Here is a 17,356-nt window from a genome sequence, read left to right as displayed (position 1 = left end):
CCTTGCAGTTATAAATATTTTTTTCCTTAGTTATCTTAACTTGCCCCATCCCCACCCCTTAATAATAAAACAAATAGAGTCTCGGGAAACATCCCCACCTTCTATTGTGAATTATAATCAAATGGCCCTTTTTTTTTCTTTTTTGTGTCCTCTTTTTTCCATCTTTAGGTTGTTTGCTCGGTTTTTACACGATCACAAATTCAAGTGTCCTGCCGTCTTCTCCGCTTGTCTTACATTCCAAAGCTGGCGGCCTAGAAGTATAGTAATCCCGAAGGCTAGGCGCTATGCGTAAGTTGATCTTTTTTTGATTCTTTCAGCCAATAGAATCGTTGCCCACGATCAAATCATTTCCTAATAAGGAACTTTTGTTACAATCAAATCAATCAATTTGACTCTTCCTTTTAAGGAAGTAGGTAACTGGTCTTAGCCTCCAAGAGTCACGTTGGTCTACGGGCGTGCAGACAAGAAATTTTTTTATTATTTAAACCGCATGAAATCCGCATTTCTTTCTCTCTCTTTTTTTTTTTTTTAATCCCTTTTTTTCTTATCAAAGAAATCATCATTTTTAATTATATACCCTCTTTTTTTTTCTAATATATCTATTAATACAAATTAATACAAATATTTGTATTTCTTTTAGAAAATAACAACAAAAAACATTTCAAGTAACCCTTTTCCATTCATATACTTTTATAAAATTCAAAATGGCTTTTGATCCCCATGCAGGCTCTTACGAAATTAAGAAGAAGTTCACCCAGGAAGAGGTGATCCCAGCGCCAGACGATATTGGTGCACTGGCAAACCGTATCAACAAAGCTACTCATGCTATCCACAATAAAATCAACAATCTCATTTCTCTGAAAATGGTTTTTGCTCTACGCGACCCCAAAATCTACAGACAAGGTATCATTGCCTTTTATTATGTTTTCCGCGAGTTTGAGCACATATGGGTTGAGTTTCTGGCACAAGATCCTACAACCCTTACTGAAGATCAGAGAGAAATCCAGGATATTCTGCAACAAGTCTGGACACCTGCACTGGCCCGAACAGAAGCCCTGGAACTCGACCTGAGTTTCTATTACCACACAGAGTCGGCGGAGGCCTTTGCTCAAAAGTACCAAAACCCGGTTATGTCGGAACAGATTTCCATGCTTAAACACATGAAAGATGTCCTTCATGAAAAACCCTACCTTATTCTCGCCTATGCACACACCCTCTACCTAGCACTCTTTGCAGGTGGCCGTATCATGCGCTCATCCGTAGCTAAGTCAACAGGCCTTTTCCCAGTTGTTCCTGGCAAGACCCAAGAAGAAGTTTCTGCTAATGGCACTCACCTTTTCAAGTTCCCAATGGTTGATGATGAAGATGCCCTGCGCCTCGACTTTAAGCGACGATTTGAGCTTGCCACCCGCAACTCACTCTCTGAAGAACAAAAGCTGGAAATTATTGCAGAGTCAGAAGAAATCTTCCGCAGAAATATTGCTGCTGTCGATGAGGTCTCGCGCAAAAACCAACGTGCTATTGTCCAAAAGTTTGGTTACAAGGCTACAAAATTCTTTTCCATCATTCTTATCATTGTTTCGATATTCCTTTTATTCCTTCAAATGAGAAAGTTTTTCAATTTTTAATCAAATCCTACTACACTAATATAATAATTTATTTATTTTTTTTTTGTTATCTCTCTTTCTTTAAACTGTTTCAGGTGGTCACTAAAAGCTGTTTTAAAAAAAAATTTGTAAAATAAACTATCACAAGAGGGGGTGTCACAGTATACGGAAAGTATCACTTTACAAAATTATGTCACTCTTCGTATTGCTCGCCGGGGACTGGACTCGGCACCTCAAAGTCTAAAGACAGGTACGCTGACCGAAGTGGGGATATTATCCGTACTGGATGTTGCTGTGTCTCCAGCTGCCGATTCACCAGTACAATATATCTTTCAAGTCGGGCAAGTCCGCGACCCGTATGTGTTGACAAATAGGATAGCGATCCGTTACGTAGCTCTGGAAGCAAACCCCATGCCCCTGTCTTTGCAGTGGAGGGTGCAACTGCTGAGAGAACGGTTGCAACCATTGCTAACACGGCCTGTAAAAAGTACATATGCGTCCAGCATGTTGCGTACCCAAGCGCCTGCTCCACCACATTTACTACGCTATACGGCCACAAGGCACGTTTCAGCAACAAATTTACAGTCGTCACAATTTCGGAAAACTGCGATAGCCCGAGGTACCCCGCCAGCGGGTTGGTCTCCGGCACAAGATATGTCACTTCATCCTCTTCATTATTGTCGTTGACGTCATCCGCTCTATTTTCTGCACTCGTATAAAAGGCTTTTTCACTGTTATTTATTTTTTTAGCCCTTTCCCTTCTTTTTGATGTCCGTGAATGTAAGGCACCGGGTTCTGTCCCAGGAAAATATGTCGAAAACTGAGGTACTATATCGCCATATTGCGAATACTCCCGCGGGATACGAACAATGCGTGTGCGCCGATATAACGGATGAGTTGCTGGATAGTAGCTGTTTGGAAAATGTACAATCAAAACAGGTTTGGTGGGAATTTCGAGTTGTGGCGGTTCTGCAGACTTGATCAAAGTTGGGCTTGACTGGTCGTCGGGTTGTACCGGTGTCACTGGTCGATAATCTGTAGCTGGGACCATAGTACTTAGTGCTGGATTTTCCAGATAGTCTAACTGAGCCTCATAGTCGTCAGGCTGGAGAAAGTATTCATGATAGTTGTAAAATTTGATAGTGTTGTTATCTGTTGCAGATGATTCTGAGCTTTGTGAAGAACTTTGTTGTTGTTGTTGTTGTTGCGGCTGCTGCTGCTGCTGCTGCTGCTGCTGCTCCGGTAAGTGAGTCTCATCAATAGAAGATGAGGACGACGACATGGCAATACCCTGTGGTTGCGTTTGTTCTAGAAAATAAAAAAAAAAAAAAGCTTTTTGCGAATGGTTGCTTATGGGCAAGATAAAAAATATATTTGAAGATTTATATAAACCTGACAATGTGTGAGTTTTGTAAGCAGGCAATGGAGGTTGTTATGTACACATTTTTTTTTAACACCCCACCAAAACCACCATAATTTACGCGTGTACATTTAGTGCCCTCTCTTTCTCATAACTATGCCTCGGTAAGCTCACATTATAACATTCTCCATCCATCTGTTAACCCATTTTCTTTTAGCGAGCTTATTACTATACAAGCAGGTCAATGTGGTAACCAAATTGGGTCTCAGTTTTGGCAGCAACTGTGCCTGGAGCACGGTATCTCCCCTGATGGAACTCTTCAGCCCTACGCAAATACTGCCATTGCTGGTGACCGTAAAGACGTCTTCTTCTATCAGTCTGATGACACGCGCTACATTCCACGGGCTCTTCTCATCGATCTTGAGCCCCGTGTCATTAACTCCATCATGGCTGGCTCACATGCTCGTATGTTTAATCCGGAAAATATATTCGTGTCGCCAAACGGTGGTGGTGCAGGAAACATTTGGGCAGCTGGATACCATGCTGGTGAACAGATCAGCGACTCTATCATGGATATGCTTGACCGAGAAGCCGAGGGTTCTGACTCTCTGGAAGGTTTTATGCTTCTTCACTCTATTGCTGGTGGTACTGGCTCTGGTCTTGGCTCTTTTTTACTGGAACATATTAATGATCGGTTCCCTAAAAAACTTATCCAAACCTACTCTGTTTTCCCAGATTCCCAACAAGTTTCCGATGTCGTTGTTCAGCCATACAACTCTGTCCTTACTCTTAAGCGTCTTGCTCTTTATGCTGACTCAGTCATTGTACTTGACAACGGTGCCCTTGCCCGAATCGCTGCTGAAACACTCAAAGTTCAATCTCCAACTTTTGATCAAACAAATCAGCTTGTATCGACTGTTATGTCAGCGTCTACAAGCACTCTACGCTATCCAGGATACCTTCACAATGATCTTGCTTCTATTCTCGCATCCTTGATACCCCTACCGCGATGTCATTTCCTTATGACAGCATACACCCCTTTTAGCAATGAAACTGTCGACCAGGCCAAGCTGGTACGTAAGACTACGGTTCTAGATGTCATGCGCCGCCTTCTTCAGCCTAAAAATAGAATGGTGTCTACAGGCCAATCCAAAGCTGCGTGCTACCTCTCTATCCTGAACATTATCCAGGGAGATGTTGACCCTACAGATATCCACAAGGCATTGTTGCGTATTCGCGAACGTAACCTTGCCAACTTTATTCCGTCGGCACCTACGTCTATTCAAATTTCGCTCTCTCGAAGGTCACCATATCTCTATCGCAATAGTAATAACAATAACAATAACAATAACAATAACAATAGTAGCAATGCCGAATCGGCTGCTATGGATCCATCAACTAGAATCTCCGGTCTCATGTTGGCAAATCACACCGCAATTTCATCCCTTTTTAATCGCACAGTTGATCAGTTTGACCGCCTTCTTAAAAGACAGGCTTTCTTAGAACCATATCGTCGTCAGCCCATGTTTGAAAATGGACTTTCTGAGTTTGAAGATGCCCGCGAGCATGTCATGGATGTGATCAAAGAGTACAAACGCCTGGAACCTCCTATAACATCTGTATAAAAATGTCATTTATTCTTTCTTCCTCATTTTATTTGAAAGAGGGAAAAAAATACTGATCTTCAAAACGTTTAAACCCGCGCGTTGGTTTAAGCTCTAAGCAAAATCATTTGTGTCTATCAATACCCTAACCACTGCGAAATCTTTGAATTTTGTTTGATTAATGGCTCAATATTTTTCCAAGGTTTTCTTTCAAGGTTTTCGTTTTGTTTTTTGTCAGGGGTTTTTTCACTTTAGGTATTATTTGCAATTTAATTCTTCGTCTTCTACTGCAGTTATTCACGACAGCTTATTTGCATTTAAAAGTAAAGCACAACTGTTTTTTTTTTCCTATCCCATTTATTCCGTCTAATCATAGCTAGCGCTTTATGGTTTTGGTGATTTAATTATAATAACACCACGTAGCATTTCTTGTATTTACTAGAAAATAAACTTTGCTCTAGTGAGACAAGAACTTTGACAAATAATTATGTTTAATAACCCTGTGTCAGGTTTACTATCGTAAACCCGACGTTAATTGTAGATTTTTTTAAAAAGTTAAATACCGGGTAACTTTGATGGATAACTTATTTATGTGTTTGTTTACTGAAAAGTTGTATAGTAACAATATCAGTTTACTGGTTAGGGTTGGGGTTGAGATTGGGGATAAAACTAAGGTTATTATTTTGGATGGATTGTCAAAAAGTTCATCGAACCCAATTAACTTCCCATTCCAACATTTCATTTTTCTTATTGATAAACAATAAATTATAACTGTTCTTTCTTCTCAATTAAAAATATGATACCAATGGATGTCACCAAAAATCTTTCAATTGTTCATGACATTAGCCCTGTGGAATTGGTAAAGAAAAATGCCAATGCACATGCTCAAACTGTTCTTGACTTTGTCACAACCCAGCAAGAACGTGTGATGGGAAATGTTAAATCTTATTTGAGCAGCTCGTCTTTGAACAAAGATATTGGTTTATCTGTTTTAGAGTAGTCATGATTTAAACCTAGATAAACGGAATTATTCTAACTTTTTTTTCTCCTTGTTTTTAGTGAAACTTCTCATAAATTAGTGGAAGAGAAATTAGTCAATGATATTAAATCTTGTGAAACACTCTTCGCATCCATTCAAGAAAAAATAATAGCACCACTTGGTCAGCTTGAAGAACAGAAGAAAAAGTTGAATGAAGTAATTAAAGAACGTCAAATGATTATTAGTTCTTGGAAAAAAGAACTTTCGGAAGTTGAAACTTTGTATCAAAGAAAGTACAGCAAAATTGATCGTTTTATTGTACGTTATTGTGATAATGATATGTCTTTTTGCAAACCCCAGGTAAATAATGTGTCTTCAAAGTCTCTCAACCCCAAATTTAAAATGGCAGAACTTTTAAAGGCTGCTCGTAAATACTCCTTAACCAATAGCAAGAAGCCTAAAAGAGGCAAGATTACCAAAAATGAAAAGGATACCACTGGACCATATGGCACATATAATGAAATTCAGAAATCTGTTTTGTATAGAATTCATTTGGTTCAACTTGCTTATGTCTTGGATTGCATCTACACATGCCAAAAGCTTGAAGATCTTGAAGCGAAAAAGACCGAGGAGCTTCATGCGAGTTTTATTAAGGCTCAAACAGAAATTAACACAAGTCGTCGCCGTTCATGATCTAGTGTCTTTGCTTTATTAATTCTCCATAGTTATCATCTAATATATCCTACGTCATCTAAAACATTTAATATTTCAGTGTCTCTCTTTATTTGTGGGCACCAAAGCACCAAAAATTAGGACATAAACAAATTTAAATAAATCTATAAGCATTAAGGACCTCGCTTAGAAATATTTTTTCGATGGATTGTACTTATTAATGTGGACATGTTCGGCAATTGTATAACGGTTGGAGATTGTACTTAATATACTTTAGATGCAAAATTCCTACTATTCAACCGACTCTGAACTTCTCTTATTTTTCTAAAACTTTCTTCAGTACAAGAATTTTGAAGTCTTTCAGTTTTTTAAAACTGAGTACGAGAGAAACTTATGTTTTTACATCTTCAAAAGATGCAAATCACTTTGTACATCATCTAATGTCGGGAATACCAAAAATGCATTCCATGTAGAGGAGGTCCCGTCTTTAACTAATTATTTTTGAATGGGGGAACGATTTCAAGTTTAACGTGACACCATTTGTAATATGCCAAGATGACGATGGTTGTGTAATTTAAAGCTGTGGCAGAACTTTTATATATTCCTTTAATTTTATAGATTTGTTCATGGACACTGCCCCCAAAAAAATATCGCAATGGTTAGAAAAGTTTGTGATACTCTTTTTAATTGCACCTTTTTCAAATGACTTGATGATTTTAAGATCATTTCTAACTCAAATAATGGTGAAATCTTTAGACTTATATGATTAATGTTTATACATAGTAGTTTCACTAATGGAAATTTTGTTCTAAAATATCCCTGATCGGAAAAAAAAATGATTTTCAATTCTTATTTTCAAAAAGAAAAAAAATTAATGGCAAAAAAAATAATTTTTAATAACTGGTTTCAAAATAAAGTAAACGAGTGGTTTTTTTTAATTTATTCCTTTTTCTTCTAACTCTATTGATGTATGTAAGATTCCAGAGACAAAATTTTGAAAGAAATAAAAAAAAATTCAAGAATATATTCTAGATTCAGACTTTTTAAAGGTGCTGAATAACGCTTCGCACTAGATAAAATAAATCCTAGTTATTCACAGGAATGGTAATCCGACACATTTATAATTACTCCTCGCTTTGATATTAAGTTGATTGTATGAAAAAAAAAATAGAGTTCCCGTATTTTACAAAAAGGTGCACTGTTATTAAACCTGTCAGGCATCATTTCTGATCTCCCTTCCCGTTAAAATGCATAAACTCGCATATCCGAAACTTAATAATTTGGTAAAAAAAAACTTATTTTCTAACATTCGGGTTTCAGTAGACATTTTAAAATGTCTTCGCTTAGAATTATGAAAAAATTGGGCTTTGGTTGAAATTCAACCCAAGTTTTTATCTTTTAATTAAGTGTCTGAAAAATAAAGATAATAAGACAAACCAGATAAGAAAATTTGTATGCTTCCTACCAGCTTAGGATCCAGTTATATAGAATTTTTACAAAAGAAATAGGCTAAATGACATCTATTTTGAGTAATAAATATTCTCTTATAATCAAAGCTTTGATTGCTTAATTAATAATACAATATTTATTATATTATGACAATCTCACTTCTTTATTAAAAACTGTACAATAGTACTGATAGACTTAAACATTAAAATCCAATATAATCATTGTTTTGTTAAAGAATTTCATGCAAATTTGTATATATACAAGGGGTTAAAACTAAATCTTTTCTAAAACTCCAATATACTGTAAAGAAAAAAAAAGGAAAAACTCAATTTTGAAAGGAAAAAGTCGAGATGATACAGGCGATACTACAAATAAATGAACACATTTTTGTTTGTTTTATAATCACTAATTAATACAAATAGGAATTACTCCTATTCAATAATAAAAAGTTTTAGAAATATAGAATTATGCGATAAAAGTAATTAAAATACCAAGATGTAAATATTGAATGAATGGAGAAAAAAAATATAAAAAGGACCGTGGATTTCGTCAATCTAGATTTTTTTTTCTTCTCTTCTCATCATCAATCAATTCGATTATTCAACTCTCTCATCAATCATTTTCAGTCTTCTAAAGAAGCTTCAGTCGCTCGTTTAAATTTTACTTTAGCCACTCATTTAATTTATCAACTAAAAATCAAAAATGGTTTCCTTCAAGATCCTCACTGTTGCCACCCTTGTCGCCACTGTCATGGCTTCCGACTCTCCTATTGTTGACGGGTACCATTCTGGTCTTACCAACAGCCAGCAGACTATGGATACTTTGATCCGTCAGCTCCGTGCCAATGATGGCCACCCCACTTCTGACATCATTTCTGCTGTCATTACTGGTCTTGACTCCCAGATTGATAACGGTATTGCCACTGTTGTTAATACTCTTGCTCCCTTGACTGGTGGTCTCTCTCTTGCAGTTGGTCAGGCTCTTCTTGGTCCCTTTGCCCAGTCAGTTACTAACGGTGCTGAGGTTGTCATCTCCAACCTTGTTGGTGCTCCCATTGACTTTATCACCCAGGGTATAAGACTCAACTTTGCCAACACCTTGGGCAACTTGGCCACCACTGCTAAGCAGTACAATGTTGACACTACCCGTCTTCACCAACTCTCTATGCAACTCCGTACCAACACTCATGCAAAAACCCACTAAAGTGGCTAAAAGGCTTGGTTCTATTGCCTTAACTTATTTTAATCACATATTGCTGGTAAATTTTGATTGTATAACTATATCAATAGTTATTTAAGTATTTAAGTATTTTTTTCATAGTATAACATAACATCAAATATATTCAAATAAAACTCTAAAAAAAATTCCAAAAATAAACATCTATAAAAAACAAATCTATCAAATAAAAAATATCACTTTTTAAGGTTGGGGAGAAAATAATTTATCGGCCAAAGTATTTGAGCTCAAAAGGTCTCAAGCAATTGTAAACAACAAATGCAAAGCCAAAGGCAAGCTCAAAGCCAATGTCACCGCCGTACGTGCCAATGGGCTTAGCAAGAGGTCCAGTCCACCAAACTTGAGCCATACCGACTGCAGTACCAGCGGCACCAAAAGCAAAGGCAATACCAGCAGCAATACCAGGAGGAAGCTTTTTAGCATTGTCAAAGTCTTCTGGGTTGTAGCCCTTGAATCCCTTTTTGAAGAAGAAGTGCTCAGAAGCTGAAATAGCAGTGTAAATAGCCAACCAGTAGCCAATAAGGTTCATGAAGTTGCTGATAACACTATCGAAGATGTAGTAGGCAGGGATGGAAATAGCAATAGAGACACCAGTACCAATCAAAGTCCAAACACCACGGGGGATCTTTCTAAACTTTTCCCAAAAAGTTTGAGCAGTAAGACCAAGAGAATAAAGATTAGGGGTGTTGTTGGAGACAGTGGAAAGGGCCAGGAGAACAAGGCAGAATTGACCAAAGCCGTGAAGAGAATCCTGGACAAGAACCATGTAAAAAAGACCACCAATGCTGTTATCTTCGTAAGCTTGAGCCCATTCAGTATTTTTAATGGTACCAGTAGCCATAGCAGCACCAAGAATCATGGCGACCATAAGAGGGAAATTGAGACCACCATAAACTGAAAAGAAGATCTTCAAACGAGAAGTGGATTTGGGCTTGTAGGCTGTGTAATCGGAAGCAATAGCAGTCCAACCTGTGGCAAAGCCGTAAACAGTAGCTCCAAAAGAGAGAACATTGCCAGCGGTGGTTCTGCCACCGACCATAGTGCCATAAGTGAATTGCTTAGACATGCCCAAACGAATAGCCATAATGAGGAAGATAGTGACGTTGGGAATCCAGGAGTACTTCTCAAACTGGTGAACAACGTGATATCCGAAGAAAGTGACAACAAAGGTGATTAAAGAAATGATCAAAACACCGGCCCAAGGAGGAAGTGAACCATTATTGACAGTGTGGAGAAGTTGAGCAGAAACAATAGTATTAACAGCGGTCCAACCAACACAAGAAACCAAGTTGATAAAAGCGGGGATTTTGACAGTATAAGCACCAAACCAAAAGCGAGTAAGAACCATTTGACGAAGACCAAAATAAGGGCCAAAAGTGGAGAAGAAGGCGACAGAAAGGGTTCCCAAAAAGTTGAAAAAGACAATAGTGAGGAAAGCAGACCAGAAATCCAAACCAAAAACTGTAATGCCAAGACATCCAATTGATACAGTGGCGATGACCATATTACATCCGAAAAACATACTGGCAGTGTTCCACATGGAAGTGTCAGTTTGCTCCTCTTCCGGAATGCGCTCAATGCCTCTTGTCTCAGCATTCATGGAGTTCATAAACTTGTTGAACTTGCCCATAATGGTAGTAGGGGCCTCTTCAACAGAGCCATTGGATTTATCAGCAGAAGAAGAATCATCAGGGTATTCCTTAGATACTTCGTAGATGCTATTCTTTTCAAGGTCAGCGTTCATTGTATAGTAGTAGTGATAATTTTAGAAGTTGATGAACTGAATTGAGAATGTGATTTAGATTGTTTTGATGAAGAAGAGAAACGGAAAAAAAAAAAAAGTGGAAATGTCTTGGCATTCCCCTTGAATTATATACTTTTGATTTTTTTTTTGATTTTTTATTTTTTTATTTTTTTATTTTTTTATTTTTTTATTTTTTTATTTTTTTTTTTTTTTCAATCATTGCTTCATCAGTATTTTTGAAGGTTGGTCATGATGAAAGAGTGCGGTGCACGGATAACCCGGTGGTAAGATAGAAAATGCACTTTAAGAAACAAAGACCAAACCTTCCGGCGGGATCTCCACGGCCAGATGAGTTTTTATGATTGCAGCCATGAAGCAGCCAGCACCCTTTTTGGAAGACACGCATTTTCAACATACAACCAGCATTTTTTTTTCTTTTTTCTTTTTTTTTTTTTTAAATCTGAAGCTTTAGAAATGCGGCGGAGGATACAAAATAGCCAAATTCATTTTATTTTTTAATAAGTAAAAAATTTTTTTTTTTTTTCATTCATATTCAACACATACAAACCCAAGTACCATCCCTGTTCTACAGATAGAAATAGCACCCGAAATGAATGCAAACCCTGAAACTGTTTGAATATTTTTACTGTATTTATGTGTATTTTTTTTTCTTAAACAACTAATAGGCTGAGGCTTTTTATTTTCATAGCCAAACCAGGAATTGAATTTTTTTTTCTTTTCTTTTCCGTAATTTTCAACGGTGATCCGAAAGTTTTTTGTTATATCTTTATAATGTTTTCTAGGAACCATTCCGCGGTTTAGTTTTCTTTAAAAATTATACTTTTTTTTTCTTCAATTTCACCAGACTTGAGCCATTTATTTGATTTATTTTCTGAATTTTTTTTTTTTTTTATTTTTAAAAATAAAAAAATAAAAAAGAAATTTTTCATAAATGTGCCAAATAATCCGGGGTATTGACATGTATTTCAATGTCATTCCGTTTCCGGAGATGCCAAACTCAGGGCAACTAGAAACTCGGTTATAGCCTCATTGCGTTATCCGATATGGCGATAATGTAAGAAAATGTGGGGGATTTCTGATTTATTTTTATTTTTATTTTTTTTCTCCTAAGTAGCTTTACTGTATTATTTTGAAAATCTGCAATATCGTTGTAGTCTTGGTGATCTGTTTATCCATTGTTCTACTTTTTTTTTTTCAAAACTAGTTATATAGATGGAAAACTGTTTTATTTAAAGTGAATGTATCCAATTAGAAATAATTTTTTTATAAGCTTCTAAGTAGAACCAAAATAAATTCAAGGATGTTGGAGATTTTATTCAATTCACTATGTTATTTGTTTATTTAATAATAATACCGTTCCGGATATACCATTCTATTGCTGTTATAATTGGTTTCAAATTTTCAAAAACATGTGAATGTGAATGAGAGATTTGATTCTTTAGTCAGTTTGCGGAAACGATTCACGTTATGAGAATTTGTCTAATAAAGGTTTAGAATTTTTTCGTGCTTAAATTTTCTTCCTGTGATTTCTTTTCATCAATTGTTTCCAATCTCGGATAATGATCTGTGTTTTGATTAACATTGAATCATAAATTAATTTCAATCTCAATTAAAAATTAGAAAATTACCTTAGACTTAAACTAAAGCTATGGCTTCAATAACTTCTTTCCCCAATAGCTCTGCTTACCTAGCACTTACTTAAAAATTGCGTAATATTAAGTCTACGTAGATACTTTAGCTATAAACAGTGAAAGAAATGCGTGTCACCAATTGCAACACGTAACAGAAAAACTATTGTTGAATTTCAAGAGTTCTAGGATTATTTCAACAGTATTCAAAAAAAAAAAAAAAAAAAAGAAGAAAATTGAAAAAGTCTATGGCATGTTTTTTTTGGTCTATAATGTAACTGAAATGTTGGTGATTTTTTATCGGTATTTCTTGTTCACCATATAAATAAAAAAAAAGATACTGGAAATAGAACAAAAGATTGAATATGGTTTAATGGTGATCAAAGGAGGATAATTATCCTATTCTAACTTATAAGTTAGAATGGAAGGGAAAATAAGGTTAACAAGGACCTAATACGTAAACCAAAGATAAATTCGTGACCAAAGAGCAAAAAAAAAGGCTGTGTTCTCTTAAAAAAAAAATTTTATATATATAAACAAGTTTGACTTCTTAAGTTTCTGAACCATCAACAACCATGAGAATCCTATTGCAAGCATCGCTAATACTTTTATTTGCACTGGCCATTATGGCAGAGGCCAAAAAGGGAGAGAAAAAAAAGGAAAAGCCAGTAGAATGGAAACCAAAAACATTCGCCATTACCAAATACATAACAGACCAAGAAGATTTGCTTGATACTGCTAAGAAGTTATGTAAATCAAGCACTCTAGATCAAATCTATGAAATCTATGATCCTGGAGTGGATCAAGAGATCATCATCAAGTGCGGACCACCTTTAGCAATTAAAACAAATACGATAAAAAAGCCAGCAAGTCACTTGAATAACAGATTCCGAATACTAAAGACGGACTTTCTGGGAGCTGCATTATATGCAATGTTCTTTTCTTCTCTTCTTATGACTTTTTACTTTGCAACAATATGGGTGATCAATCAGAGAAGAAAGTAATGAGAAAAGCCTCGAGAATTATGATGACTAAAGGTTGGGAAATTCTTTGTAATAGTTAAATGACTAATCAAATACTCACGATATCTAATTGTTAATAATTTGTTGATAACAACCCAAACCCAGTATATATGTAAAATATCTACGCCGCCTGGACTTTTGATTTAATAAAGAAAGAATTTTTGAGAAACAAATTTTTAAATAATAGCATCTATTAACGATAAAACAAAAAAAAATAATCATAAAAAACACACACAAATAAAACTAAACTATAAAAAAAAAGGGAAGAGTATAGAAAAAAGCTCTGCTTTGTTCTAATTTGTTTTTATCAAATCCTATAGCTTATCGGCCAAAGTACTTGAGCTCAAAAGGTCTCAAAATATTAAAGGCAACAAAGGCAAAGCCAAAGGCAAGCTCAAAGCCAATGTCACCGCCGTACTTGCCAATGGGCTTAGCAAGGGGTCCAGTCCACCAAACTTGAGCCATGCCGATTGCAGTACCAGCGGCACCACAAGCAAAGGCAATACCAGCAGCAATACCAGGAGGAAGTTTCTTGGCGTCGTCAAAGTCTTCTGGGTTGTAGCCCTTGAATCCCTTTCTGTAGATGAAATGCTCAGAGATTGAAATGGCAGTGTAGATGGCCAACCAGTAGCCAATAAGATTCATAAAGTTATGCATAACACTGTCAAAGACGTAGTAGGCAGGAATGGCAATGGCAATAGAAACACCAGTACCGGCAAGAGTCCAAATAGCACGAGGCACCTTTCTAAGACCCTCCCAGAATGTTTGGGCTGTAAGGCCAAGCGAATAGAGGTTTGGAGTGTTATTAGAAACGGTAGAAAGTGCAAGAAGAACGACGCAGAACTGGCCAAAGCCGTGAAGAGAATCATCAACCAGAACCATGAAGAAAAGACCACCAATACTGTTGGTATCATAAGCTTCGGCCCAAGCGGGGTTCTTAACAGTACCCATAGCCATGGCAGCACCAAGGATCATAGCGATCATAAGAGGAAGGTTAAGACCAGCGTAGACAGAAAGGAAAATCTTAACTCTTGAAGTGTTCTTGGGCTTGTAGGCAGTGTAATCAGCAGCAAGAGAAGTCCAACCAGTTGCAAAACCATAGACAGTAGCACCGAAAGACAAAACATTGCCGGCAGTTGTTCTGCCACCAACCATGGTTCCGTAAGTGAATTGCTTAGACTTGCCCATGCGAATGGCCATGATGAGGAAAATAATAACATTGGGGATCCAAGACCATTTCTCAAATTGGTGAACAACGTGATAACCGAAAAATGTAATGACAAAGGTAATGAGAGAAATAATCAAAACACCAGCCCAAGGAGGAAGAGAACCATTATTGACAGTATGAAGAAGTTGAGCAGATACCATTGTGTTAACAGCGGTCCAACCAACACAAGCAACAAGGTTAATAAAGGCAGGGACTTTGACAGTGTAAGCACCAAACCAAAAGCGAGAAAGAACCATTTGACGGAGACCAAAGTGAGGGCCAAAAGTGGAGAAAAAGGCGACGGGGAGAGTACCAAGAAAGTTAAAGAAGACAATAGTGAGGAAAGCAGACCAGAAATCCAAACCAAAGACGGTGATACCAAGACATCCAAGGGAAACAGTTGCAACAACCATGTTACAACCAAAGAACATACTTGCTGTATTCCACATGGAAGTGTCAGTTTGTTCTTCTTCAGGGATACGTTCAATACCGCGAACCTCAGCGTTCATAGAGTTCATGAACTTGTTGAACTTTCCGACAAGGGTTGTGGGTTTTTCATCTTGAATTTCGCCATCTGTTTGATCGATATCGATATGGGCGACTTCTTTTGAGTAATCCAAAGGATACTCTTTTTCCAAGTCTGAAACCATTTTTCTTTTGTTTTCTTTTTAGAACTTGATGTAATAAAACCTGTTGAAAGTGTGTTTATATAAGTATATAAATATAAAATTGAATAAAAACAAACAAGTAAATAATTGAGTAGATGGGTGTATAGATGAATGTAGAATAAAGATATAGAATGAGAATAGAAAAGAAAAGAAGAAAGAAAGAAAAAAAAAAAAAAAAAAAGTTAGATTAAATAGGAAAAATCCATCTCTTTTTATATTTTTGGAAAATAAATAGAACAGACGAAAAAGAAATTTAATAATTTTGTAAAAGCTTCCTTTGACTATGATTTATTTTTATTTTTATTTAGTGTAAATATTCTTTTTTTTTTTTCTCCACTAAACATTAATGACAATGTATATTTAATGTATACAATAGGAGTTTAAGGTTTTTGCATTGATGTAAAGCCGTGATGGCCTCCAACCTTTTTCTTATCGATAAGCCCCAAACCGCGGGCAAAGCGCGGCAATGCCGACAATCAAAAAAAAAAAAACTTTAAAAAAATTTTCTTTTTTATTTTTTTATTTTTATTTTTATTTTTATTTTTATTTTTCGTTTTACATTTTAAAAGTCCTTAAAAATTTTTTTTTTTAAACAAAACAAATTCTTGACCAACCAAAACCTCCGGAACTCGGATTATACTATATATTAAACTTGTTGAAAAATAAAAATTAAAAAAAAAAAAATAAGATATTTTTGCCAACCACCGTTTAAATGCCAAATCTATTAAGGGGACCCCATGAATTATAATTTCTTTCCTTTATTATACAAGCCTAGCAAAGGTTATTTTTCTTTTTAATTGTGGTTTATTTCGCCAATCTACTATATTGAGAAAAGATATATATATTCATATATGGGATATATCATCAAAGCTTACATAAATATATATATATATATATATATAGATTTTAATAATGTGTCCAGGTGGCTAACCGAGAATGGATGCTCTTTTTGGGCCCTTCCCCCCCTCCGATTCACTCCTGAATATGTCTCTCTCTCAATATATATATATTATTTTTTATTCTAATAGAAGCTACATTAGTCTGCACTGTACCAGTCTGATCTTTCACAGTGGCGATAAAGACAGTGATTGGTTTTAAAAGACCAATTTTAATATTTTTACAAATTACTACTGACTAACCAAAGTGTTAACTATTTCTGTAATATTTACATAAAAAAAATTATTTTTTTTAAAGTATTCTTTGTTTGCTTTTTTTTTTTTTTGATGCGGAAATTTTTGAATCATATTACTAGCTGCGTCTCTCAAAAGTTATTATTTTTTTTTTTTTTTGTCGTGTCTCGCTTCTGGACTCTGAAAGCGAATTTTTCGCGTTTTGCTTCTCTCTCTAAGAATATTTCTCGCTTTTCGCTACTCCGTTCTTCCATCTTGACTTCCAAGGGAAGCTATTTTTTCTTTCAAGAATATCCAAAACACTTCTCTTTCCATCACTTATTTTTTTTTTCACATACAAATAAATGTCTATTTTTTTTTCTCTCTCTCGGTCCTTCCATTTTTTAAATAATTAATTGAATCAAATATACTTAGAAATATTTTCAAAACTTATATAATAATAAAAATAAAAAAGGAAGGATTCAGGAAACAGATGCTTCTTTTGAAATGTTAGTGATACAAATGGATAAGGCCATTTAGGTCCTGATATATACGAAAATTATTTCTGGGGAATCTTGAATTTTCGGTCTAGTTGATATTTCCCCAGTCTTTTGTTTAAGGTTGTTTTTTTTTATTTTATTTTTCATATAAATGACTGCCTTATTTCTTTCTATTAATGTGTCAAAATGGCCACAGATTATAAATCCATTTGCCAAATTTTTTTTTTTTTGTTATTGATATTCTTTTTGCTTATTTTTCCATAGAATATATATGATGTTTTATTAACCGTCTTAGAGACTACCAATTTCAAAGAGAAATATTTATGTCTACACAAACAAAAAATTTTGACTCTTCAAACGGTTGGTGTAAAAAAAACAATAATAATAATAATAATTATTATTATAATAATAATAAAATAAAACTGGACTTCTCCGGGTTAGTCAAAATATTAAAAATTAAAAATTAAAAATAAAAATAAAAATAAAAATAAAAATAAAAATAAAAATAAAAATAAAAATAAAAATAAAAATAAAAATAAAAATAAAAATA

At 35.3% G+C, this 17,356-nt stretch overlaps 7 protein-coding genes across 7 annotated transcripts; 4 read left to right on the top strand and 3 right to left on the bottom strand.

The window, feature by feature from the left end:
- Positions 1-704: 704 nt before the first annotated feature.
- On the top strand, positions 705-1,628 carry SAPINGB_P000972 (uncharacterized protein; the record flags this gene model as incomplete). The annotated part of the gene is made up of 1 exon (XM_031995695.1): positions 705-1,628. One exon carries the CDS (start codon positions 705-707, stop codon positions 1,626-1,628), a length of 924 nt encoding a protein of 307 aa, XP_031851586.1.
- Positions 1,629-1,800: 172 nt separating this feature from the next.
- On the bottom strand, positions 1,801-2,889 carry SAPINGB_P000971 (uncharacterized protein; the record flags this gene model as incomplete). The annotated part of the gene is made up of 1 exon (XM_031995694.1): positions 1,801-2,889. One exon carries the CDS (start codon positions 2,887-2,889, stop codon positions 1,801-1,803), a length of 1,089 nt encoding a protein of 362 aa, XP_031851585.1.
- Positions 2,890-3,123: 234 nt separating this feature from the next.
- Positions 3,124-4,592, top strand: SAPINGB_P000970 (uncharacterized protein; the record flags this gene model as incomplete). The annotated part of the gene is made up of 2 exons (XM_031995693.1): positions 3,124-3,131; positions 3,185-4,592. 2 exons carry the CDS (start codon positions 3,124-3,126, stop codon positions 4,590-4,592), a joined length of 1,416 nt encoding a protein of 471 aa, XP_031851584.1.
- Positions 4,593-5,376: 784 nt separating this feature from the next.
- SAPINGB_P000969 (uncharacterized protein) lies at positions 5,377-6,243 on the top strand (the record flags this gene model as incomplete). The annotated part of the gene is made up of 2 exons (XM_031995692.1): positions 5,377-5,567; positions 5,631-6,243. The coding sequence occupies 2 exons, from the start codon at positions 5,377-5,379 to the stop codon at positions 6,241-6,243; spliced, it is 804 nt and encodes a 267-aa protein (XP_031851583.1).
- A 2,130-nt stretch (positions 6,244-8,373) lies between these two features.
- SAPINGB_P000968 (uncharacterized protein) lies at positions 8,374-8,874 on the top strand (the record flags this gene model as incomplete). Its single annotated transcript, XM_031995691.1, has 1 exon — positions 8,374-8,874. One exon carries the CDS (start codon positions 8,374-8,376, stop codon positions 8,872-8,874), a length of 501 nt encoding a protein of 166 aa, XP_031851582.1.
- Positions 8,875-9,112: 238 nt separating this feature from the next.
- Positions 9,113-10,651, bottom strand: SAPINGB_P000967 (uncharacterized protein; the record flags this gene model as incomplete). The annotated part of the gene is made up of 1 exon (XM_031995690.1): positions 9,113-10,651. One exon carries the CDS (start codon positions 10,649-10,651, stop codon positions 9,113-9,115), a length of 1,539 nt encoding a protein of 512 aa, XP_031851581.1.
- A 2,992-nt stretch (positions 10,652-13,643) lies between these two features.
- Positions 13,644-15,179, bottom strand: SAPINGB_P000966 (uncharacterized protein; the record flags this gene model as incomplete). Its single annotated transcript, XM_031995689.1, has 1 exon — positions 13,644-15,179. The coding sequence occupies one exon, from the start codon at positions 15,177-15,179 to the stop codon at positions 13,644-13,646; it is 1,536 nt and encodes a 511-aa protein (XP_031851580.1).
- Positions 15,180-17,356: the final 2,177 nt, after the last annotated feature.

Source organism: Magnusiomyces paraingens, assembly GCF_902498895.1.
Source record: "Magnusiomyces paraingens strain CBS 517.90 genome assembly, contig: contig1, whole genome shotgun sequence".
Taxonomy (NCBI): domain Eukaryota; kingdom Fungi; phylum Ascomycota; class Dipodascomycetes; order Dipodascales; family Dipodascaceae; genus Magnusiomyces; species Magnusiomyces paraingens.
This window is presented reverse-complemented; position numbering and strand designations above follow the sequence as displayed.